This window comes from Zootermopsis nevadensis, unplaced genomic scaffold (genome assembly GCF_977971745.1).
Source record: "Zootermopsis nevadensis isolate Lab colony 2312 unplaced genomic scaffold, Znev_1.0 Znev_ptg000020l, whole genome shotgun sequence".
In the NCBI taxonomy this organism is placed as follows: Eukaryota; Metazoa; Arthropoda; class Insecta; order Blattodea; family Termopsidae; genus Zootermopsis; species Zootermopsis nevadensis.
Genome location: NW_028259152.1, coordinates 15,182,162 through 15,208,508, shown reverse-complemented (window position 1 = coordinate 15,208,508; position 26,347 = coordinate 15,182,162). Strand labels below are relative to the sequence as shown.

The window sequence follows — 26,347 nt, the reverse complement described above, 5'->3', positions numbered from 1 at the left end:
ATTAGGAACACAATGTAATGGGGAGTATGGCCTTAAAGTATTTATTTAAGAATGCTTTATACCTGGTACTAGGCAGCAAGAAATGCATATAGAATTTTGGTGGTAATATCTCATATAAGGAAGTCATTTGGAAGACTGAGAAGGGGATGATATGATAATATAGGATCCATTTTAAAATACATATTGTGAGGATTTAAACCAGGGGTGGCCAACCCAAATGATCTTTCGGGCCACTTTGGAAATGCATCATAACTCCGCGGGCCACATATAAAATTATATATCCCCATATTATTATTAATATTAATATTATTTTAAAATCAAAGTTAATTTTTTCTCATAATTTCGACAGATAATTTTTGAATATATGGATGCACAAATAATGTATTTTTTTTTAATAAATTGGTTTTCACTACTTTGGCCATTATAAAATAAATATATTTTGTAAAAGTGTGATGAATCTCGCGGGCCGGAAAAATGTTCAAGGCGGGCCACATGCGGCCCGCGGGTTGGCCACCCCTGATTTAAACCATGGCGTGAGTAACCACAAAACTGACGTGAAGCTGAAACTAATTTTTCTTCTGTTCTGTGCATTTTCTGGCAGGTTGTATCAATTATCCTCAACTTTCTCGCCTTCATAATGTCTCTGTATGATATCATCATTTGGCGAAACAGTGGAGATCCAACAATGCCCCATGGTCATGATCCTACAGGCGAGGATGCTACCACTTTCAACAACCCTGGTTTCCGAGACCGACGCATCAACAACTCTGGCGGAATTTCTATGACGGATGCAAGTGGTAAACCGTATGTCCACTCACCTGGCAGCAGTCATCAGCAGAATGCAGCAAATGGCAGTATCATCTCGATGACCACCGCAACATCCTCAAACGGCTCTACAGGTGGATCGGTAACGAGGAGTCCGCTGAGATCCAGTCTCAAGAAACCGAGACCAAAACAAGATGGTATGGGAATCCAGAACCCAGGGTTCAGTGGACATTCACCAACTCTTTCAAGAAATGGCAGCATGAAGAAAGTTCGTATTCAGACGCACAGTACAGCTGTGTGAAATAAGAAAGTACTTTCAGAATTTATGAGACTCATGTGCATGAGATAATGAACTTAAAGTTCATATGTACATAAATGCTTATTGGCAGAAGAGCACGTCACTTTTGTTATAGCACTTTTTAAAGCAGCCGATATGGCAGCAGGTGTGGGATTCTGGGAAACATTCATCTCGTCATTATGATGTCTTATCGGGTGTCACGGAACAAGATCATTCAGAAGAAAGTGATTTAAAAATTCATTTATTCTTATATTGTCATTTGTAGGGCTCCAGGTATAGAACTAGTCCCTTAATAAAAGCTACTGACAACATTGCAAATATTTTTAATTTCCTTTCTAACTTTACACATGGCAGTCAGTCAACTCATTATTAATTATATTTTACTTTACTTAGATTGACGTTAAAAGTGTACTTATAATAAGTCTGTGTTATGTTTCCCACAGAGAATGCATATTTCTGGAGCTCTGATCGCGTTCCAGACATTTAATCCAAAATTAATGGGGCTCATTTTTAACTGTAGAATTGAATTATTGTTGTACAGAATCGTATGAGTGTGCACAATGTCAAGGAATAAAATATACTACCAGTATTTCAAATGAACTTGCTGCCTCCTTCTGCAGGATCAACTCTGTTTCCTTGATTCAACATTATACTCATAGGATGTCCAGATGCAGTTATATTTTGTAGGTTCTAATTAGACTGCATATATCACTGATTGTTAGCGTCTTTACTAATGGTAATGGTACGTAAAGTAGAGAAGCCTTATATAAATTGTGTATGTAGTGACTGTGTCTGTGCCAAGTTCTCAAATTCCAGGATGAAGAAATTAGAATGGTAAAGCAGCTGAGTTAGTATTCTCTCCTCTGCAACCAATGAAAATGTTTTATCAAAAGGCGATATCAACTAAATAATGAATGTAAACACTTGTTAACACATTTACTGCCATGCACTAGGGCCTTGTGGCAGCCATTTTTAATTGTGGGAATGTGTTTAACGTGATAGGAAAAACCCAAATATCATAGAAACTATTTGAAGTAACCGGACGACATTTTCAGGTTACCTTCGATACCATTTTAAAGCGCGATATCTCGTGTAGCTATTCACTTCAACATAAATATTTTTCTTTTCTGCACTCCACATCAGTCATCTTTATATACAACGCAACCACAAAATTTCAAAGGAACAGGAAGTTATTTTGTGAGAGAATATTGCCTGTAAATAAATAAATTGACATATCAAAGCTTTCTGCATGATCTGACGTGGTTTGTATTTGACAAACGTCTGTACGAGATGTAAACAGTTACGTGTGTATCGGCACTAAAACATTGGAACACTTGACTTTGAATGCAGAACATGTGTAAACTAATTCAGTGTTTTGTGGTGAAGGAGACTAGTTCACAAAGTTAGAGTTCTGTTGATAAAAAATTATCCCTTTTTCCTTGTAGCCAATCTGAGATTCGCTACAGCCACAGCCACTAGTCACAGAGGCAAATTTTTTTTTTTCTAAATTGCTTTTTAAACCTTTCCATGCTAATTATTTTCGATGGCAGGACTCTTTGTCCTTAAATCACATGTTGGCATGGAAATGGTTAAATACCACAGCACAAATTTATTAAATTTTGACACCTTTTTATCTTATAACAAAACTAATGGTCTCAGGGACAACATTAAAATCTCTTTTATGATTTACTGGGTTTATTCCCAAACTGGTTGTGAATATAGGCGTTTCTATGCACATTGCACATAGTGAAATCTTCACTTGTGTTTTAAGAGTTTATAAATTTGGAATGTGTCAAGTTTTGGTTTCCATGTTAAGCTCTGGGTAGGTACACTGTGGCCTTTATCCTGGATATAGCACAATGGGCTCCTTTTCCTCACCTGGTTGAGCATAGGCCAAGAAGGTATACGAGTCTATTACTATAGGCATTTGCCACAAACTTGATAGGTAACATTTAAAATATGATAGCCTTTTCTTTGTGTCATATAAGATACAATTTTCAAATATATTCAAGCTGTTACTATTGCATGCCATTTCCGCAATAAAACATGTGTACGTAAGTGACACCAGATGGCAGGAGAGCACATCTGAATGAGAAAAATAATAATTTCCTATTCTGACACAGGAAGTTTCAAGATAGTCTTTTTATAATTTGAATATCTTAATCTAATCAAGCAAAACTTAATTTTTTTTAAATCTGTTTCCTACATAATCAAGTTTTGTTATCGTGGAATAGTTTTCTATCACAGTGTAGTCTTGCAGTATAAGATGGAGGTAATGTGACTGACATGCCTAAAAAAATTTAAAATTCACCACATTCTTTGCTTAGTAGGAGTTATCCAGAGTAATTTTAAAAAAATATATTATATAATGAAGTTTCATCAATTGCTAATATTAAAAATATTATACTATACCGACTGCAAAATGCATTCCCTCGAGAAAATGTGTATATTTTCTGCAAATACATTCCATTGTTATTTTTGCTGTAACTAATAATTGTAATTACATGCTATGGAATAAGGTAATGGTGAGGAAAATCACAAATAGAAACAAAAATGCTTGCCAAAATTTAGCTGTTGTAGATGTTAGCACACGCTGGCAAAATGCATGTTAAAAAGTGGTACTGTATATAAATAACAAATCATGTCACCATCTCATTACAATGTTGTGATGTTTATTGAGAACTTAGATGTTAAATTGAGAGCTACATGTGGGTCTTCAGGCTCTGAATATACATAATGTAAAAGTTGAGTATTTATGTAACACATACGTAATAGCAAACTTAACTGCTTTCTTAAGTGTCGGAGTATTAAATATTATAAGGTAAAAGCATCAAATAAAATTAAAAATTAAAATTGAATGTTGTGGAAGCAAGTCTGATGCTACAGACATGTTATTATGTAATGCTATAAGGAATTTCCATTGTCTTGTAGTAATTTTGCTCTGATATGGCAAGTTCTTCGTGATGATTGAAGCCTCGCCGTGAGAGAGGATTTAAACATCTAACACAGGATTAGATGGAAAGTCTTTTCACTGAGTAATGTGGATGTTCCTCTCACGAACAGTCTACACTGCTAGCAAAGCCATGGAGATCAATTAACCAGAAAGGCAGAAGCCTAGGAAGAGAAATGCAACGTCTAGACGCAGTGAATGTGAACGTCGTGGGCGCCTAACTGACCATTTCCTGATATTTTATGCTCTCCAATCCACTAGTAGCCCCATACCTCCAAAGATATACAGAAGATTTTGCAGTGGATCTCACGACAGTAACCTGTTTTCATGATAATCTTGCCCAAATGATGGGTTTTTAATTTGGTTTAAGGCCCTACAGTCACATAGGATATGTGAGCCTGTTTCTATTTCATCATGGCGACTTACTGTTGGGGGGGTGTTTGCTATCCCCAGTTTGAAGAGGTCTCGTTTTAGATGATAGTGCTCTATTAACAGTCCTGTCACCTGTCTTGCCTCAATTCAAGAATCAATAAATTTTTCAGCGTTGTTGAAATAAAACAGCCACACTGCAAGGATATTGGGGTTGTTGAAAATACAATGAGGTGGGCCCATAATTTCAAAGTCACCCAGGTGCTGTGGTTAAAAATTATGTGCAAATGATCCTGCTGTGGTTACTACAAGGAAAAACCACAATATTATGCAGCCGTGGGAATCGCACAATGCCACTGAAGCCAAGAAGAGGAAACCGACCGAATCATACACTAGCACCAGTTTGCAAACCAGAGGATTTACCTCTTCTGTACAGTGTGCCATTTTATATTGGTAAAGAAAAGAAAGCCAATCTGCCTTGATATGTGCAGTTACCTGCCAGACAAATTACATGAATTTTATAGGTGTGTGCCCTCCGATAAGTAACATTTTAATTTTTACTTCACCTAGTTTGCATAAATACTGCCATGGTGGTCTAGCGGTTAGAACGCTGGCCTTGTAATCCTGGGATCCCGTGTTCGATTCCTGGTGGTGCCTGAATTTATAACTTGTTTGGGCAAGGCCGTGGTCTAGGCAACTCAGAGTTTTCCTCCGAGGCTTCCCCGGTCTCTCCGTGGCATCCCAACAATTACTCCATTCACACACACAAGAAGGCAATGGCAAACCACTTCTGGATCACCTGCCTAAAAAAACTTATATGAATTGGTCCCAGTCCGAGAAAAGGATGAAAGGATCCTGTTCATAATATGCCGCCAACCTCCTGTAAAGGAGACGGCGTAATAAAGAAGTAGTCTGCATAAGTAATATCTTAATATTACAGCCTCTCTACATTATGTATGTTGCCATATTAGGGCTACTGAACATTTGATTATGAAGGGACACGTTCAGATACCTCCCACGCCAAACTGCGGCATACGCTGGTCCCTATGTGTCAAAGCATAAACTGGGGTTCAATCCCTGATGGGTGCAGAGGATTTTTTCTCTAGCCACTGCGTCTAGACCGGATCTGGGGCCCACCCAACCTCCTACCCAATGGGTACCATGGTCCTTTCCCTGGGGTAAAGCGCAGCCGGGGCACGATACTGACCACTCACCCCCATCTAGTGCTGAGGTCAATAAAGTGTAGGAGCTATGCCTCCATTCCCCGCAAACGACCTACATGGCGTGTAGCTGGATGGGTTTACATTACTTTATAAAATATAAAACAGACCTTATTAATAAAACAGAACATAACAGCTCACACTTGTGACATCATACGTGTGCAACTTGATTCACATGTTACATCTGAATTTTTATAACGAGGCCATAATACATTTCATAGGTAAAATACAATTATTATATTCCTTAAGAGATCCCTATATACCTTTATAAACAAATATTATACATACTTCCACAACATTCAGTTTTAATTTTATTCATTGTTTTAATCTTTACGTTTTAACACACACACACACACTAATAACACTAATAAGAAATCAGTTATGTTTGCAATATGTTATGCAAACACTCTGACCTCTGATTATGCATATTTAGAGCCTTAAAATACACAGCAGATTGCATGAGATTAATATTAAAAAGTGGATTTTCAGAATGAATGAATGAATGAACAGTCAAGATTAAGGAAGAGATTTCCTTTAAAATGTAAAGTTACAATTAAATGCAGGTTTAAACTTGAAGAAGAAAATTTGTCATTTGACATAATGTATGTCTATCAGCGTCATTAGTAATAATTCACATTTAATATCTTGTATGCTTTAAATTGTACATTTCAAGCTGGATAACAGTACTAAAATCTTTTCCATGCTGACTTTTCAAGAAAGCAACACCTTCATTATTTACATATCTCCATGGTAAAGACCTATTAGCCTAAGAACACGGCAGGGGTTTGTTTTTACCGACAGCACTAAATAAAAAAATTTTGATGGACAGGAGTAAATATTATTGAACAGTGTGCATTATTTTAATTTTTCAGCAGTTAATTGTACATAAGGCTATGGCTACCTGAAAAAGACAGGGCCAACAAGTTATCAAGTCTAATGTTTTTCTTTTCACTATGGCCATGATTCAGGCAAGGATTAAAGTATGATATGAGGTCGTGGCAGAGATGATCAATAGAAAGCAAGAGTGATAGTAGTTCCCCCTATGTATACATCCAAGTGAATTTTTTGAATCAGTATTAACTGTTGGTCTCAAAATATTTCTGTGTATTCGTATGTATATTTTCTATCACTCATATTTCATACATACATAAACATTATCTTCAGTTGTTTTCTTTAATTATTTTTTTTGAAATGTGTTATCAATGTAGCGAGGTTCACTGTGAAGGATTAATAAGTATGGGCATATGCATGCCTGCATCATGCTAGGCACAAACCAGATTTTATCAGGTTTATTAATTGTGTTAAAACTTTGCATACCGTGTAGTGTATTAGAATATCAAATAAGCAACAAACAACTATTAACACTATAAAAAAGACACTATCATGATGATGACCTCTTGAGGTTGAAACACATATATCAATAGTGTCTTTTTTATAGTGTTAATAGTTGTTTGTTACTTATTTGATATTATTAATAGTGGTTCATCTTTACAGAAATACATACAGTATGTTGAAAAATATGTATTTAATTGAAATCTGTAATTTCCGTCCAGAACATTGTTTTATTTTGTATATGTTTAATAAAATATGAAAAGTAATACAGCAATTAGTGTGGACCTTCACTGTTGAATTTCAGTCATAACAATCAAGAAGTTTCAGAGATAAAATGTGCAGGCCCTTTCAAAACATTCATCTTATGAACTATGTGTGGAATTAAACCAATTTACATCCAGGGAAAGTGAGAGTTTAGAAATCTTGTAAATTTTGAAATTGAGAAATCTTGTATTACTTTACTGAGAATCTCATACTGTAGGGTAGTGATGTTCCTTGAACCTCAAGTAAGTGCTAAATTAAAGTCATTTATGGGCAGATTAACCAAGGTCTGTCTCGTTTAAATGAAAATAAAAATAATTAATTTTGAAAAACTGTTGTAAAACTTGTGTGTGCATGTGCACACACACATTTTCATCACACTCAAAGCTAAAGGAAAATAAATACCATAGAATACAAGATTCTCTGTTGGTACCAACAACATATATATTTTTGAAACATAACAAATTAAATGAAAATGTAAAATGTAGGATTTGAGATTCTCATGACAGAAAAAACAAAGATGGCTGCCTTCTGGGTTACTGCCTTACTGTCTTGTACAGGTTTAATGAAGTTTCAGAGGTACTTCACTCATTACCCTGACAAGGCAAATATTTAATCAGACTTTGACACCCAGCTTCTCACCATTTAAAAACAAAAAGAAAATTTAATGAAGAATACTGGAAAATAAAGTTATCACAGAATTTTGACTTCTCTTAAGGGTATAAGAAATTTTCAACATGCACTGTCTATGCAAATTTCTTCTGTCAAACAGGATACATTAATTATCAAATCATAAGAGTTTCAGATATTGGTTCGTCTTTTGCAGAATATACTATTATTCTGCGCAATTAGGTAAAGTTGGAATGTTTACATTAACTATACAGAAATGGTGTAAGTAAGAGTTTAAGGTTTGTAGTGTGTACCAGTTTTGGTCAAAGGACATGTTCATGATGATGATAAGAAAAGGATTACTTTAACCCCTAAATACAGAGGTGAGGTCTCTCAGACCATGTGCGAAGTTAACGATTCCATTTTGCCACATTTTATCCTTTCATTAGTTTTTCACACATATCTTACCTTGTTTCATTTGACACAACAGTGATTGAATCAGAAAAGATAAAAAAAACATGAGATCACAAGAACATTACTTGCTACAGACAGCACTGGGATGAAAAGAGATTTCAAATACTGACAGTTCTTCAGGTTGATAATGCAAAAAGTCATAGTCTGCAGCCCCCGTCTCTCAGCTCAGACGTTTTTAAATAACTGTCATACAGTATATACTCTATGGGCAGTTGTGCATGTGTTGACAAAATGTTGGGTGAGCTTCCATGGACAATGTCAGTTCAAAGCATTTATGCCAAGTGATAATGACCCATGGCACAAAAGTCATGTGCCCCACTGATGCAAAAAATTCTTACAATCGGTACATTTATGTTGGCAAGGATTCAGATGGTACAAACCAAAATCTATTTGTGATACACTTTCTCTACATTTACAAGAACAAACTTCAATATAAACAAGCTAAACCCCAAGAACTGTTCTGGGTTCGAGTCTTGTGAAGAGACACGTATCTATATGTATAGTGTGATTAGTTTTCATGCAATAAAATTTATAAGAAATGCAATCATTATCTACGATACAAGTACGCTGCTGGTCATGGATAAAGGCAAAGAAAACAATCGACATACCATGCCGGATTCCTGAGACAGCTGAAGAATTTCATGTCTGCCCCTGGATTCACTTTAATCCAGAGATGAGGCATTTTTAAAAAGCAATGCACAAATCACGAACACATTGTACCTAAAGGCAGACTAGAAACTCAGCACATAAAATCAAAACTTACCTTCCTTGTAAATTATCCCGATTTATTGGAAAGCAACTTCAGCCAACAGTTTCTTTCGACCACTAAATAAGTCAATTGATTCACTCGTCTACGGTGAGAATCAAATACGCAGCTCATGCCAATATATGGCGCGGCAGTTCACTTATCTTTACATTAGTTCATGTCCCTGCCAATACAGGGCGAAGCAGGTTACATAGCTTTGAGTTTTCGACGTTTCTATGCGGGTTACAGGATACTCAAGGAGGTTAACGGGCCAGAAAATGTTCGCGGGCCCATTAGTTTATACCTTCCCAACAGATTGCGCGGCAATTCACTTATCTTTACATTAGTTCATGCTCTCGCCATTACAGGCAACTCTCAGTTTACGAACGAGTTCCATTCCAAGACGTTCGTTATGTGTATCTTACTTTAGCTTTTACGATTTGTATCGTATACGTTAGCAGCCATTTTAAAGCATTAAAACCATGTACTAAACATCGAATGGTCTATACAATACTTTTTATTATAATGTATGTATGCGCATTGGACCCTTGACCGCTTAAATTTTTAAAAATATATATTTAAGTCACCAGATGCAGAACTACAATTGACCTAGACAAAGCAAGTGATGATCCTATTATATTATAATAGGCTAAATCACCGATTTCTTTCCCACGAGAAAACATTGTACGCGGCGTGGCATGTAAACCAGTGTTTTTTACTGACTTGATTAGTTTTAATATCCAAGAACATTTCAGTATATTTACCATGTAATAATTCTCTGATAATCATTGTAATAAATACATTTAAAAAAGTTTATGTATTTAAATCTTACATTTATGCTCACTATACGTTTGGCATTTCGTTTTATAAGGAACTCTATCTATTGGCGAATTTAAGAGATTTTGTGACGTTCGTTAAAGCGAATGTTTGTAAACCAAGTTGCCTGTATTATGGTGCATGAAATTGTAGTAATACAAAGCATTGCCGTTAGGTAGCTCCTTCAGTAATAGTGATGGTGACAAATTCTACCGGCAGATAGCTCTAACAACAAAGACATCAAATTTGATTGTAGTGCTTCCAGTTTATGGCAACCAGGACTGTGAAGGCGGCGAAAAATTCTATTGGTAAATAGCTCTACCAACGAAGAAATGATATGTAATTGTAGTGCTTCAGTTTATGGCAACCAGGACTATGAAGGCGGTGGAGGAAATTGGACAGAGACGCTGGTGTTAAGTGTCCATGTGAGTAGTAATAAACACATTCCATAACTGTACGTTTTCTGTAGAGTTACCGGCAGAACGAGTGCCTCTAGTCTCTGCTTATGATTGAAATAAATTTTAACAAAATCTATCAGAACAGGTACTTACAGATTCTAAGGAAAGAATTCTCAAGAAGGGTCTAAGTTTTTCTGCAAGCAAAACACACCTCCAGTGACTTTCCCATGAGATGCTGCTGTTAAAAATAATCAATAAAACCTAAACAGATGAAACAAACACCAAATCGCTGTTATGGTACAAATCAGGACCACGTAAATGTGGAAACCCGTGGAGAAATTTAATTTGTAAATAGTGCAGATTTACAAAGGGAGGTATTACTTGTCTAGGTACAACATATCTTGCAGCTTCTTAGTGACAGAAAGGTGTCATGAGAGAGATATTACAATATCATGTGTTGGTTTGTATTTGTTAAATAAACTTGAAATTAGCTGTATCATGTTTATTTATTGTGAATTAAGTCAAGAACATGACATCAAGAATGCCAAAGAAATTAGCATGTACCTGTGGGGTACATAATGCACCCCAGTGGTAATTTAAGGGCTAGAAGAAAAGTTCAAAGGTAGAAAATCTTTCAAACCCAACAAAGATATTAATGTACTACAGGCAGATAAAGTAAAGTTCACTGTGGTGGTCCATGAATCCAAGTACAAGGATAAGTTAACCTTAATCATCCTTGCATCACATCTTATGTGCAGTGAAGTTTCACGTGTGTTGCAGTAGAATGAAGTTAAAATCTGGTTCACACCTTTTCCCTTACATCAAATTTAAACACTTTGCTACAGTCTGGAGTTCATAAACACTTGACAAAAGATTCCATATCTAAAGTTCAGAGGCAAGTGCCATAACTTCTTTTGGATCACAAAAATGGTCTTTAATGCAAACTGAATCTTATGGATGGTCACCATATTATAAACTTGTTCCATAAAATGTAAAAATTGCACAATATTATATTATTAGTTGGCTTAATGTGAAGACAGCTGTACTGATAATTCACAACTGCAAACCCTTTAGAGCAACCAAACATTTAAAGTTACTAAATTTTGGTAGTTGCACCAGAATTAATGGTTGTGACACCAAATCATCATTGCCAGGGACTCATTTGTGAAATTAGGTACACAATGTAATGGGGAGTATGGCCTTAAAGTATTTATTTAAGAATGCTTTATACCTGGTACTAGGCAGCAAGAAATGCATATAGAATTTTGGTGGTAATATCTCATATAAGGAAGTCATTTGGAAGACTGAGAAGGGATTGAGATTATAGTATAGGGTTCAATTTAAAAGACATATTGTGAGGATTTAAACCATGGCATGAGTAACCACAAAACTGACGTGAAGCTGAAAGTAATCCTTCTTCTGTTCTGTGCATTTTCTGGCAGGTTACGGCATTTATCCTCAACTTTCTTGCCCTCATAATGTATCTGGATGAGCTCATCATCGATAATCGACGCCGTGGAGATCCAACAATGCCCCATGGTCATGATCCTACAGGCGAGGATGGCACCAATTTCAACAACCCCGGTTTCCGAGCCCGACGCATCAACAACTCTGGCTGAATCTCAATGACGGATGCAAGTGGTAAACCGGATGACCACCGCAACATCCTCAAACGGCTCTGAAGGTGGATCAGAAAGAAGTTGTCCGCTGATACATGACCAACCCTAAATGCATTCATTTCATACACATTATGTTAAGAACACATAACAAGATATCAGAGTTATGTATTGTTAAATTACACTGGGCTGTAAATGGCTGATGTTACCAAGAATCAAAATAAGAATTGTACAGTGAGATATTACTTTACCTGTACTAAGTGTTTGTACAAATGTCTTTCGGTTTGGTAACCTAACTCAATAAAAGTAATATCTATTTTCTTGCAAAATAATATGAAATAAAGTCTTAACTTTCAATGTCTTCTTCTTGGAAATGGAAAAAAAAAATTTCAATTCACACTTTCCTTAAAACAAGTTATGTGAGTCACATTTGTATGACATCACGTTCTCATTATTAATGTCCATCTTCCCATAAATCACAAATCTAACAAATTCTGGGCTCTGAGTAATATAAATTAATTTAAGGATTCAGTCATTAAATCTGTATTTTCATATCAGCTTTAAATACACACTTACTTGTAAGTGCTGGCCAAGTGATTAAAATATACCATCAGTGAAGTAAACTGGAAAGGACAAAAATATACTGTAAGAGACGTTTAATTACGCTAAACTTAAAGGACTATAATGAAAATAGATCCCACTACCTTTGGAATTAATTTTAGATAGACTATGGTAACTCTGCAAACACTCATTACTTTGTTCTCACCTCTGTAAAAAGAATCTTCCCACTAGTGTTATTAATCAGAAGATTGAAGAAGGCTGTCTTCTGGGTTGTTGCGCTGTGCAGTCAGGTAAAAGTTTACATCCTTTCAAAGGTCCTGGCTGCCTCCATCATTGCCCTGATGATGGAGGCAGCAACGACCTCTGAAACGATAACTTCTACCAGACTACACAGCGCAACAACCCAGAAGACAGAAATCTTCAAACTCATCGCCCTGATGACGGAGGCAGTATGACCTCTGAAACGTTGGTTAACATCGACCAGACTACACAGTACAACAACCCAGAAGACAGCCATCTTCAAACTCACCACCGTGAATACTGCAAATCCTACAATCAGAAGGTTGCTGTCAATTTAAAATCTCAAAAATTCCATACATTAAATAACATTACTTTTTTAAGAAATATCTTGCTTTCATAAATTCTTATTTATCTTAGCTAGGTTTATAAATGTTTGGAGCAAATGCAAGTCTTAATACATTTTATTAACATCATTCATGTGTGTGCTCATATTAGGACTTTGATTTTAACATTGAGAAACAAAATTAAGGGTCTCTGGTACACAGACAAGTTTGTTGCATGAATATGGTTCTTAAGAAGAAAAGAGGCCTACAGCAGAGGTTATAACATTACTAGAATGAAACTTATGGGATGCACACAGCCTAGGGTTGCTTTTGAAAGCTACAATTGGGGAATTTACAAAAAAATATATAAACTTTTTTATGATTAATTAATATTACTAATAAATTCTCTATGCATAGCAGTTTATAACTATATATATATATATTAACTCTTATTTATATATTTAATCAAATGCATTTTCACAGTGTTCTTTAAATATACATTTCTCTTATTAAAATTCATTATCAATAAAACTTATTCACTAATTTGTTTGTTGCTAGCATATGTGTTTCATCTTGCAAGCCGTCATTAATATTTTCCCTATGAATGTGTTTGGCAAGAAAGGCTGTAATAAACAAATATTATTATCTAAATTGTCTTTTTTTATATATAATTTTTAAAATCATTTACTCATTTTTATACAATAATTTAACATAATAAATTACATATAAAGTCATTATATCTAAAAGTTTTCAAACTGCTTGTACATTACACGTAATTTATTATTTTAAAATATTGTAAAATAAGAGCTGGATTTAATGACTTAGACTTACGAAGATCATGATCATTATGAAATTATAGTCTTCAACATGTTCATATATTATGTGACAGATTTTACACATTATGTAATGAAGGACATTGTACAATATGAAATTTACAATGTACATATTGAGCTTTAAAACACTATTATGTAGGGCAGCTTAGAAGATGGCTAAATAAATCCCAGGTGCCTAGAAATGTCATAGTACCCCATATTTTTTAGAGCAATTATGTTTAGTTCATGTCTGTTTTGCTCTTATGAAACCCCAGCTCAAATATTATTCCATCACATAACTGCTCGTCGCAGGTAGCAATTTCAACACCAAAAGCTTTGTTTATGGTCATCTGCAATCATACGTATGATGATAAATAGATGGTAGACATCTGACAAATTTCTTTCAAGTTCTATCACAAAGAAGAAATTTTCACTGTTATATGAAATCAAACAGGAAAATACAAATGAGTAATCAGAAAATACAAGTGCAGTGAAACTGACTAAAATATTGGCAATTGAATTTAATCACAGCACGGGTTTTGCAGTATTGCAGCTTAGAATTTGAAGACTGAAATTTTTGCTTTGACATGAATTTACCATCAGTGACGATATTTATTCTTCATTTCCAAATCATCAAGAAATGTTCATATTCAGATGAAACCATACCAGAAATACTGGACTTGAGCATTGTACCAATGCCCCTGAAGAAGCTTTAAAGTCTGATGTTTCCTTCCTATGAAACTAGAGGATTATGAGAAACAGGATTTTCTTTACACATGTAGTATTACAGTAGCTGTACAGCAGTGTTGAGTCATTGGAGGAAGGAAGAACAAATTTAATTTTTATGTACTCCTTCAAAATACAAATTACTTACTCCAACGGTTTGAGTGGGGGAGATGAAAAATTCACAATTAAATTTATACCACTATGACAATGAGCTGCTAGAACACCTATAACAAAATTACAGTACTATCATCGAATATATTTCTTTTTCCTGTACACGGTAAAACGTTAGCATGCTTTGTGAAGTTTCTGTAATTCGAAGTATCAACAAGTGACAGTAACTGGCTGTTCCAACAATATTGGTAATAAGGTACCTAAATCTGCTTGTACATGACCGTCAATGACGTAACATACAGTAATTACGCTATATGAGGTTATGATATGAGTGAGTGCACGTTGTCAATACTGTAAAAGACAGATGACATAAACAGAGTACACATCAGCAATGATAACGAGAACGAAATTAAGAGAGACTGTTACAATTACAGAATGTATCAAACGTGAATGTAACCAAGAATGGGTACGGAGTTACTGACGCAGCTAATATGATTGAATCTGAGACATCTTTAAATTTATTTTATTCTCTCTCTCTTTTTATTTCAAAACTGAGGGGTAAGAAAGAAAAAAACAAAGAGAAAGAATCTCTGTGTAATAGAACATGATTAGAAAAGTAGTTAAAATTTCCTAACCTAAATGAATACTAAATTGGCGCAAAACAAGTTCATAAAATTCTCCAGTACTAAATTTTATTAATATCAGATTATTCATTTTCATGTGCATGAGCAGACAGATTGATGAAGTGAATTTAATAGGTGCTTCATACAATCTTGTTCACCTGAAAAGGCAATACATCCCATGCATTAGTGGCACGCTGAAATCCTTTTGCTTGTCATTAAAATATAAAATCATGATGGTGAATAATCATCTGGTTCCTAAATTTTTTGGGTTTGCTCCTAGTTCACAAGACAAATTGTCATACCCTGACTTAGAAAGCTTAACAACAAATAAATTTGCGAGTAAGTGTTGACAGTAATCAGTTGTAATAAAAATATTTTAGGTTATGTATTGCAATGAACAGTTAATAATAACAAAAGAGATAGCATTTGCTGCAAGAATTATGCCACCTATCATAGAGTGTTCAAGATCAAGATAAATTTATGTCATGCAGCATCCAGTTCACATACATAATCACCCAGTACAAATATTGGAGTTTAGTGCACACTTATGATCGTGATTTCGTAAATTATGTTAAACCATCATAGACAAAATTCTTCCTGGTAACACTTCTTTGTAATTCAACCTTTTCCTAAATATTAGGGGTCTAAAACTTAAAGTTATCGGAGAAGCTTTTAAGATAATTATCTCATATTCTAGTGTTCTGAGACAGCTATAAATTTATACCTCTGCTGCTGTTCAAGAGGCTTTGCTTCACTGATGTAAGTGAATGACAAGGGACAGGTTTGATTCGCAACAAAAGTGTAACTTATGACATTATTAGTGCAGATAAAATTTAGGATAACTGCATTTTTTTTATTCTGGCACATACAACAAACCCCCAATAATATGACACAAAAACAGACCATTTATCTGTGAGATAAGACGTTTGCTGCAGTTGAATGTAATTTAATATGGAAGTAGGGATACCAGAAAAAATACATTCCACCAAATGTGTTATAACTAAAGAAATAGGTTCTTCTATGCGACAGAAATTGCTCTCCTGTTCACTCTTAATGGAGGCGGCTCATAGGAAATCACATGTTTGAGACCCCCAGTCTTTATCTCCAGTTTCAAAAAAATTCTGCATAATGAAATTATGAAGTCAGCAGCTTGCAATTTATGTTTGCAGAAAAACCTTTATGATACTTTAATTCAATCAATTTATGGTACTCTACAGGATTTACAATTTATAATCTTTGGCATATATAAGAAATATTACATTTATATAACATAAGCCTATATACAGTTTGACAATGGCATAATATTAATTACATCAGAATAATAAAAAAAAATGTGGCTGTTGTTTTAATGTTGTAGTTTTACACATCAGAAACATGAATGTGTTCACCGTTCTTATCAGCATCTCGTACTAATATGTATTACGATAACACTGTTTCATTTTCAACTTGATTCATGAAGTTTAAATAAAGTAATATCGGTTTAATTCATCCTAATATTCTTAGTTCATTTATCAAATTTACTCTGTTTATACAGATATGCGCACACACACACACACACACACATACATGTACACAAACTGTATACGAGCCGGCAATATACATGATCACAAATTAATTTCAATCAGCTATTCACACATGAATGTTTACATGTTTTAAGAAGAGACTGAACAAAACAGGCAGTAGTTACAAACAACTATGCGTTCACATTTTAAATAGTAAAATATTCACTGGAATATTTCACTGAAAATAAAAACCCATATTTTTCAATATTGCAGTGGATCACACATCCCTTAAAAAAAAACACCCTGTGAACATTTGGCACTGTGCACAGTGGTATATTTGAAAATAAACCATGACTTCTGGGCCATCTGGAACATGGCAAATTTAATTATTATTATTATTATTTAGTACAGTCTCTCCCCTCATAGCTGGTACAGCAATTCACATTCTTTCTGAGCTGATATAATAAGCATACATGCCACTCTGGTAAAAATAAAATTAATTACTATACTAATGCATCCTTCTCAACCACTCAGTAGAGACTTTTCAATCCAAGCCTTCTTTTGCTTACACCGAGACTTCAGAATGTGACAGGAGCCTTGATTTCTGAATCTGGAATAACGCTTTTGTGTTGAATGTTTTGCTAAAACGTATCTTATTACTAACGAGTCAAAATTTAGTCTACTGAAATCATTATCGGAAGAAACAATACATCTACAACTTTTAAAATTATATGTAGGACAGCGTTAATACCGTGTTCAAGATGCCACTTCTCACTTTGTGCAGCTATAATCAAAACAACTACATAACCTTACTTATGGGAAGATGAGAATAATTAGTAAATTCTAGCTTGGAAATTTGTTATGGCACTACTAACATCATGAAGCAAGGATTTTCTTGAAAAGTCGTGCTCAGTCAGTCAAGAAGTGCCTCGCACAGGTTTATGACTGTGTTCGAAAAGGCCTGCCATCGGAAACTATCCTGAGCCACGATCACAGAAATTCAGCAAACCTCTTTCTTTGAACTTACAACTGTTGCAGTAACTCTTCTAAGATGAGATCCAAATTCTAACTTGATTGTTTCAATAAAATCAAATAATATATTAGTAGTTGCTTTCACTTCAATACAACGAGAAACTGAGAGTGCAATCGGCCACTGTGAAGTCCTAGGACTATGGAAACTCAGGAAACAAGGCTACAAATGCCAATTCTTGTGGAGTGCTACGCGTTATATGCGATTATTTGCTGTTGCTGAGACAATGTTTCAATACAAGCACAGCATTAACCAATCACAATAACATTTAATACCAACTGATTAAAGTTAATTCAGAAAATAGAGAACACTCCATTGTTCCTCTTTCATGCCTGTACCTCTAGCAGTTCCAGTCTTCACACAAATTCTTCATTATTTCATTGTGTGAAGTAAAGTTTAAATTAACCTATCATAAATGTTTAACTTCACAAATTGTGTTTCAACTCTGAGGTGACAGAGATGATATTGTGGACAGCAATGATTGTTATGAGCTGAGATGCTTTCAAGGAGACAGATATTGCGGAGTTGGTAGAACCAGTGACAGGGTCAGCATGGATCTTCTCAGTGGAAAATGACCTCTCCTGCGTGTAGTCGCTGAATCCTGCCGCATTCCAAGTTGCAACACGCACAACATATTGTGTGTTTTGGCTGAGGCCAGAGAGGATGTATGGTGATTCAGCTATGGCAAAAAAAATTAGTTACCAAATTAAATCAAACACCATTCCTGTTAAAAAAAATGTGAACCTCCTTATGGCAACCATAATTGGATTTAATATGTTGTTGAAAATATGCTTTACGTTTGTACATACCATTTATATGAGTGCACAGAATTAACACATCATAGAAATATTGTCTGTCTGTCCACCTGTTAAACCACGTTTCATCTCCGAAGCTACCTAACTGATCCTGATGAAATATGGTATTGTTAGTACATAATAAATAAAACACATATATAACAAATATTATATGAATTCCACACCAGATTTCTAAATATACTCTTCAAAGAAAATCAAACTTTATATTTGTTTGTATTTATCTGATTATTGTTACTAACTGTCCAGGGCAAGGGGTGAGCACTGAAATAAGTAGTAGTAGTAGTGGAGGCCGAGCGAGAACTGCTGGCACATGTGTAAAGGACTGATTTTGGTCGTATGAGATGGACTCGTCCGAATCACGCGCTAGAGGGGTGTCAGCTTCAGTTGGTTTGTAGCTCTAGCTGTGTTTAGTTCGGTGCGTCACCGCAGCTGAGGCTGTGCGACCCCCACTGCTACTGAACTCCCCTCTCTCGACTTACACATCGCTCATTTAGGTGCCACCACTACTCGAACGACCTCTAGTAATATATCAGTCTTCTTCTTCTTCACTTCAGGGATTAGGCTAAAGCCTGTTCCAACTTCACTCATAATATATCAGTTTTTAGATTAAATTTACAACATAGCAAGCGAAAGGACACATCAACAAGTATCAAAGAAAACATGCAATTAATACAGTTATTATCTGATCAGAAACGTGGAAACTTACCCTTATTAAATTTCACCTCCTGTGCTGAATCCCACCCTTTGTGCATTTCCTGTCTCTTGAGGTACTGGACACGGTACCCAAGGGTACCGAGCTCCTCATTCTCTGGACCTTCAATGTCAATCTGGACAGAGTCATGTCTTGCTCCACGGACAGACATCTTTGGTACTGCTGGCTTTGAGACTTCAATAAGTGTAATCACTTGCTCCATCTTACCCAGGCTGTTAGATGCTTTGCATATGTAGTCTCCAAAGGCATTCTTACTGCTGACTTGTACCTATACGGCAGCAATAATAAACACAGTACAATGTCTATCTTGTATACAGGCACTGTTTATAATAGCAGGGGTCCGCAGTGGCCGCGTGGTCTGAGGCTTGAGCCTTGTGCCGCTTGGTCGCTCAAGCCATGGATGTTTGTCAGCGTTTTTCTGTGTTGTGATGTCCTGTGTACAGGTAGAGGCCTTGCGACGGGCCGATCCCTCGTCAAAGGAGTCCTACCAACTGTCCATAGATCAAGCCAATGAAAAGTTGGGACCCGCAGTGCTCAGGCACTTGAAGAACGGGTAGTTCCCAGTATCCCAGTTTATAATAGCAAGCATTTTTAATGAGCCAGCCTTTCATTACCAAGAACAAGACGAATCCAAGATTATTTTAAATTTTAAAATTATAAAATATTATTTATGATAATTCAAATAACAAAAGGAAAGTTGTAATCAGTCATGTGGCTTGAAAGCCTTACTTGCCTATATGTACTTTGCTGCAGGAGTAGAGGAAGGAATTCCTCAGGAAATTTGTTTATTTGATTTGTAGAGTTGTTTCCTAAGCGTAAATAATGTTATAACCGCCCAGCTTAGGTGATTTAATTTAGGGTTTGTGTAAATCAGTGAGCTGAGTCCTTTCCGGGAATATGCGTGGTTGCACCACTAACGGTGCGCGGTTTGAATAAATAATTTCACAAATGATCTTTGATGATATTTGGCTGAAGTTTATTTTATTTAAAGTTGATTGCAGCGGTTGCTGAAATCGGTCTAATTTTGCGAAACAATTTGGAAACGACCGTCAGTGAAACGTGCCTGCACCCTCCAAACTGTGCAGACAAAGCGTCGATCCAAGCCAACACACACGTGTGGTGGAAAAATGACATCTGGAAGTCATGGCGTACAAACTGGAAATAACACCAAACATCCATTTTTTGTCTATCTTGGGCACCCTGTCCGGAATTGAAGTCAGGACTGGCAGGCACAATGTATAATTGATTTTAATAATATGGAAGGTGCTTGGAATTTTGCATTCTTGTTATATTTATAGTCATTTCTATTCTTGTTATTGTGATCATTAGTAATGACCAAAGCAGTTAAAACAATTAAATAACTTGAGACAAACTTCAAGCGTACCATCACATAAGGCAATTTTCTTTCTGGCTACTGTAATGTTTTTAACAGTAATAAAATGTCATTAAATAAAGGATTTCAGATTGTTAGAATGAATGACAGGAACTTTGTAATCCAGTACATCTTCTGTGCTTTGATGATTAAAAAATATTATTTTCTGTTTTATTAAGAGATATACCTGCAATATAGTGCGAAATTCCTCCTGAAAGATGGTGGCATTTTCCTGTGATTTCAGTGTTTTACTTCCCTTCAGCCATTCAAATTTAGGTTTCGGTTCTGCAGTAACTTCACATGTTAGGTTGGCAGTACCAGAAATGAATGCGTAAGACTTCTCATATCCCTCCTCACCACGCCAAACTGGCTTGTCTGTCAAAGATACATCCACATTTTGTATTTCAAATTTAATTAAAGACACTCAGTGGTACAGAATAACAACAAGGGAAAGTAATAATATAAATACACGTAGACTGTGGGTAGTACGTACAAATTGAACCTGTAAAGCTTAGTCTCCCATATCATCAAAATAAATCTTATCAATAAAACCTACAAAAACACAAAGTACATTACCAATACTTACGTTCGATGTTGAGAATGATCGTACGAACCAGCACGTTGCTTTTGACACTAGACAGTTGGTATGCACGACATTTGTATTCACCTTTATCTTCTAATGTTACATTTTCAATGCACAGGCCATCTGCGACCACTTTGTACTTGGGCCCTGTAAGATTCATATTTTTAAGTTTACAGTGCTTAACTACATTAAATTAATAAATTCTTGGCTCATGGGTTCTCCAATTATGAAATGTTGTTTCTGAACGCGTGGCAAGATTTATTATTTATTATCTAACATATTCTTGGTTTTATCTGCAAAAAAAGGATGAGTATTTAATTTCATAACAAATGCCAAAAAGATATTACATCCTTTTTTGATATTCTGATACTCCTGCTCTAAATTCTAACTGCGCCCACAACAAAATCATCTCCAGGATCATAGCAAGATAATCAAAGAAGCTGCAAAGTGGCTGTCCTAAATACATATCACAGCATCAATATTTCTGTACTTTCCAGTGCCGTAATTAAATTCTTTCTTTAATTTGAACAATTTGTCTTCAAATACAAAGAAAGCGATCATTAAGAAATGTGAGAAAATCATGCAATGTCAATAATCCATATCATAAATCTGATCTATATTAAAATTACTCTCAAATTACTTTTGTTTCAATTTTAATTATGGAACAGTGAGCATGTGCAAATGAAACAATGAAAGACAGTAATTTTCTTTAAAATGTAACCAATATTAAAGTATAACAAATAGTAAAAAAATTGTGTTAATGACAAATGTTCATTATAGTCTGCCATATCGACTCCTCACAAACTGCAAAGATGAATAAATAATATCAAAAACCTTCACTTACCTTGAGGCAACTTCCCATTAACAGTCCAATTTATTTCGGGTTCTGGATCACCATCCACCTCACACGGCACAACCACGTTCTGGTATTCGCTAACAGTCTGCACTGTTGCAGTGTCCGCAAATTTGATGGGCTCTAACACGATACAAATAATCGCTATTAGCCACTGTATCTAGTTTTGGCTAGTCTCTCTATAAATTTAATTCTTTGTTATTTAGAAAGAGGAAAGGGGAAAGATAATCCAATCAATTAACAGTTTTAAATAACATAAGCCCCACTTAATGGTACCTGCACCTTGGGGTGGTGGGGCTTGAGTACCTCAGTGACCGCAAGAGCTACTGGTAGGGCCTCCCTAGCCAGATTGGTCGAGGGGGAGAGGTCAGACTAAGACAGGTACCCTGGTCCTCCAGGTTGGGGGTTGGTCGCAAGGCTAACAACCTTGCACCGTAAAAAGGAAGATGTTTTGAAACCTCAACCAAAGCCTCGGACAGACGGACCTAACTGAAGACTGAGTGGAAGAGGAGAATTGAGGAGGCCATGGACCGAATACGGACCGGAGAGCCATAGAAGAAGAAATAACATAAGTCATAAATTTTACAGATAAACTAACATAAAAGTAGAAAAAATATTAAATTACGAACATAGATAGCAGTTTGTACACTTTATTTGAGGTAAACCAATGAGATGATGTAGCAATCACAAGGGGGGAGAAGAGAAAAATCAACATTACTGCAAATTACAGAGGAGAGTAAATAGAGAAGAAGAAAAGTTATGAGACACTGCTACGACATGATATATTCATTCTGAAGATATACGAATTCCTTTTAATATATTCTGATTATCTGGATATATATACTCTTTTCCACACTGTACTGCTCTGACGCTGGTCAGCGTTGCAGCCACTCTCCTGCGATGTACGCAGTCACAGTGACGTCTGTACATGTGCAATGCATTTGATTAATTGGATAACTCTCTTAAGGTACAGAATAGAATTTATTTATATTCCACAGATCCTTCACAAAATATCGTAATAAAAATACACTAATTAATATTAACATAAAAACAAAAAGTTATTGTAACAAGCATCTAGATATATCATAAGTATGTTATATTATACACATAAAAATAATTATGTCAAAGGAAATATTTTCTTTAGCTATGGTGACAAACTACTGAGTAAAAGACAAAATATTTATTTAAAATCTATTTCAATACTGTTAATTGTAGTCTTTTAGATTGTGATGCAGCGTATTATTGTGTAGTTTGTTAAAACAGTCTGTGGTGTTTCATTCCATCGCATTACTACAAACCGTGTTCAGGAAAATGTTATAGACAGCTAAAATGTTAGGAAAACTTACTTATGACTATGAGCACGAAGCTAGCCTGAACTTCCTTGCCATCCACCATTGCTTTACAAGTGTAGTTCCCCTTGTCTTTTGTCTCTATAGACTCAAAGACGAGTGCCAAGCCAGGGCCTGCTCGAGACTCCTCTATATGGATTCTGAAAATTAAAAATTTAATTATTACTTTTACCCAATATTAAAAATAAACAATAGATTGGATAATAGAAAAACGTTTTGCTTGAGGACAATGTAATCTTATGCATTCTACATTTTATTTGCGTTGAATAGAACGAGATTTAGTCTTGTAATGTGTGTGACACCCTCGACACTTGACCTAAGGTTCGCGGGTCGATGGATTTTTAAGGGTGATAAAAATCCGTAGCACAAATTCCTTCGGAGGGGAAGTGCACGATCCCATGTCGTACATTTACGACATGCAAAAGAACCTTACGAGCATGAATTATATGTTTCGTAAGCAAAAAAATTCAGCGGCCATTTCTCAACCCAAAAAGTTTCCTGATGTACTGCTAGATGGCTCTGGCAGTCAAATCAGGATTGAGTAGAAATTGTGTAGATGGAGTGGGCTGGTCATTCGCTACTCACAGGTGCACACTTCAAAGACTAGGAAACCTCTGAAATGAGGCGGCGAAGACCCACAGCTGGGTTGTGGAGCCACAGGAAGAAGAATGTGTGTGACACCGGCACATTTATTACGCGGCTTCTGGGGAATCATGAATGATATATCTGTATAGTACAAAAAGGCTGTTGTGCACTAGTCTAAGAAATCCAATATGCGCAGAAAGTTATATCCGTGGACAAAAGTTTGTGTTCAGGCTTAAAGACTGATGAATGTTCGTATCACGACCTTCACGTGAACGGCATACGAGGTGCGATCGGAAAGTTTCAAGACTGTGTCAATAGAGGGCGAACCGGATGTAGTACGAGCTTCTGCCGCTAGGGGGTGCGGCCTACATTCATAGCGAATCAGTGTGCCAGCCGGCATCATCGAATTAGCATTTGTTTCTTAGTTACGGGCGTTTTGGTAGTGCATTACACCGACCCTCCTGCGATTTCGGAATGGCGTGTGCATCAAATTTTGCCAAAGACTCGCCAAAACGGCTACGGAAACCTATGAAATGCTAAAGCAAGCATTTGGGGAGTCCGCAATGGGTCGTGCACAAACTTTCGTGTGGCATTCGCGTTTTAAAAATGGCCGAACCTCTGTCGATGATGACGAGCGTTCTGGACGACCATCTTCGAGCACAACGCCCGAAAATGTTACGAAGATCGACGCCGTACCATCAACGACTTGTGCGACATTGTTGGGATAGGCTATGGGACCTGTCAGCTGATTCTAAAGGAAGAACTCCACATGCGACGCATCCTGTCTGAGGAATAGAAGCAGAATCGACTTCTCGTTTGTCAGGAGCTCAAAGATCTTGCAAGAACCGACCCCAACTTCCTTTCTAAGCTCCGTGTGACTTCTTCCTCTTCCCAAAGATGAAAATTCAGCTAAAGGGAAGGAGATTTGAGACGATAGAAGAGATTCAGGCAGAATCGCAGATGGTGCTTGACAGGCTGACAAAGAAAGATTTCCAGGGATGCTTCCAGGCTTGGCAGCGGCGCTGGGATCGTTGTGTTCACTCCCAGGGGAACTACTTCGAATTTAATACCTGAGATAAGTGTACGGGTTTTCATACGAGCAGTCTGGAAACCTTTCGATCGCACCTCGTATATCGGAGAGGTGCACAATTGGGATGAAATCGCGGACTTAAGAGAGAGAAAGAAACTACCGGTACATTTGCTGATTCGATGGAGTTGAAAGACTGAGCTTTTAACTCCCTCATGGGCGGCGACTTGTCGACAAACGAAACCCACTCCCAGACCGTTCAGGTGAATGCGCTAATGTGCGGAGCGGTTGTGAGTAACTGAAAGGTGTGGTCTCCAGCGTATGGCGGGAAATGAACATCGGAGAAGACCAGGGGTTGGAGGATCAAATCATTGAGTGATGACTGAAGTTTGCAGACACACAGGCAATAGTGTTTCCTGATACTGAGGGACGACAAACTTGATACGTCACCGGACTTAAGCGGTGTTTGACCTTGAACTTTTAAGATCCGAGTTCTGCAAAGGCAAACGGGGCGTGGCAGATCACAGTTCAGCCCTTTGATCTCTAAAACACTCCGTTGACGTTCGGTTAACTCATGAGTTCTGCGGGCATCACGACGCCTACCTGGTGGACTTGTCTGATATCGTTAACAGCCGGATATTTTCCGTGGCACACAGCTAAGTCGCTGCCAAGTCCTTAAAAGATTCACTGTGTTCTGTGTTCCGCATCTGTCCCAGAATACTACACGGCCCTGATGTGGCTACTTTGTTAAGAAAGACCATGGAGGACGACATCGCTTTGTCCAGGGCATTCTGGGGCACAGTCTTGCGTCCTCCCTGCTGGTCGACACAGCATCAATCAACGAGACTACAAGAGCCACGCCCACCATCATGGTGTTCGGGGGTCGGGGGTGGCTAATTTCACGAGATTGTCGGATTGCGACTAAGTCTGATTTTACTACAGGAGCGAAGTCTCCTGAGCCCGAATCATCCTCGAAGGCCGACAAAGCGAACACCCAGATTCTGCCATGCGGTCTGATAGTTCCATAGATATCCTAGGACAAACAGCCTGAAGGAACGAGCAGCCATGAAGCACGGGGTACGTTGAGTGAACGAGTATGCGCGTATCTTAGTGTGGTACGAATTCTGACGAGCGGAATTCACATGATCAGTTTATTTCACGTCTACGAATTAGTAGGAATTGCTGACGCTTGGACAGTTCGTAGCAGAGATCGAAGTAGAAGGCGCAGTGTGTCTCTAAAAGCGAAGAGGCGATGCGAACTGAAGGCAAG

General features: G+C 36.7%; 2 protein-coding genes and 1 long non-coding RNA gene across 11 annotated transcripts in view; 1 reads left to right on the top strand and 2 right to left on the bottom strand.

The window, feature by feature from the left end:
- Positions 1-12,210, top strand: part of LOC110835845 (uncharacterized) — a 171,399-nt gene extending 159,189 nt beyond the window's left edge. For both annotated transcript variants that reach the window (XM_087351905.1, XM_087351904.1), the window contains exons 5-6: positions 602-10,264; positions 11,680-12,210. In XM_087351905.1, coding sequence (XP_087208031.1) covers positions 602-1,066 — 465 coding nt within the window. In that variant the 3' untranslated portion in view covers positions 1,067-10,264; positions 11,680-12,210. The remainder of the gene's footprint in view (positions 1-601; positions 10,265-11,679) is intronic.
- LOC147873314 (uncharacterized) lies at positions 19-9,183 on the bottom strand. Its single transcript, XR_015535958.1, has 2 exons — positions 9,042-9,183; positions 19-1,058 (listed from the first exon to the last, which is right to left on the bottom strand). It is a non-coding gene; the product is annotated as an uncharacterized LOC147873314 (long non-coding RNA).
- An 887-nt stretch (positions 12,211-13,097) lies between the features above and the next one.
- The window catches only part of LOC110831017 (limbic system-associated membrane protein), a 457,320-nt gene continuing 444,070 nt past the window's right edge, over positions 13,098-26,347 (bottom strand). For all 8 annotated transcript variants that reach the window (XM_087351902.1, XM_087351903.1, XM_022066527.2 and 5 more), the window contains exons 3-8: positions 23,463-23,605; positions 22,108-22,239; positions 21,267-21,410; positions 20,868-21,055; positions 19,303-19,576; positions 13,098-18,460 (exon numbers count right to left, since the gene is read on the bottom strand). In XM_087351902.1, the coding sequence (XP_087208028.1) occupies positions 18,207-18,460; positions 19,303-19,576; positions 20,868-21,055; positions 21,267-21,410; positions 22,108-22,239; positions 23,463-23,605 (1,135 nt within the window). In that variant the 3' untranslated portion in view covers positions 13,098-18,206. The remainder of the gene's footprint in view (positions 18,461-19,302; positions 19,577-20,867; positions 21,056-21,266; positions 21,411-22,107; positions 22,240-23,462; positions 23,606-26,347) is intronic.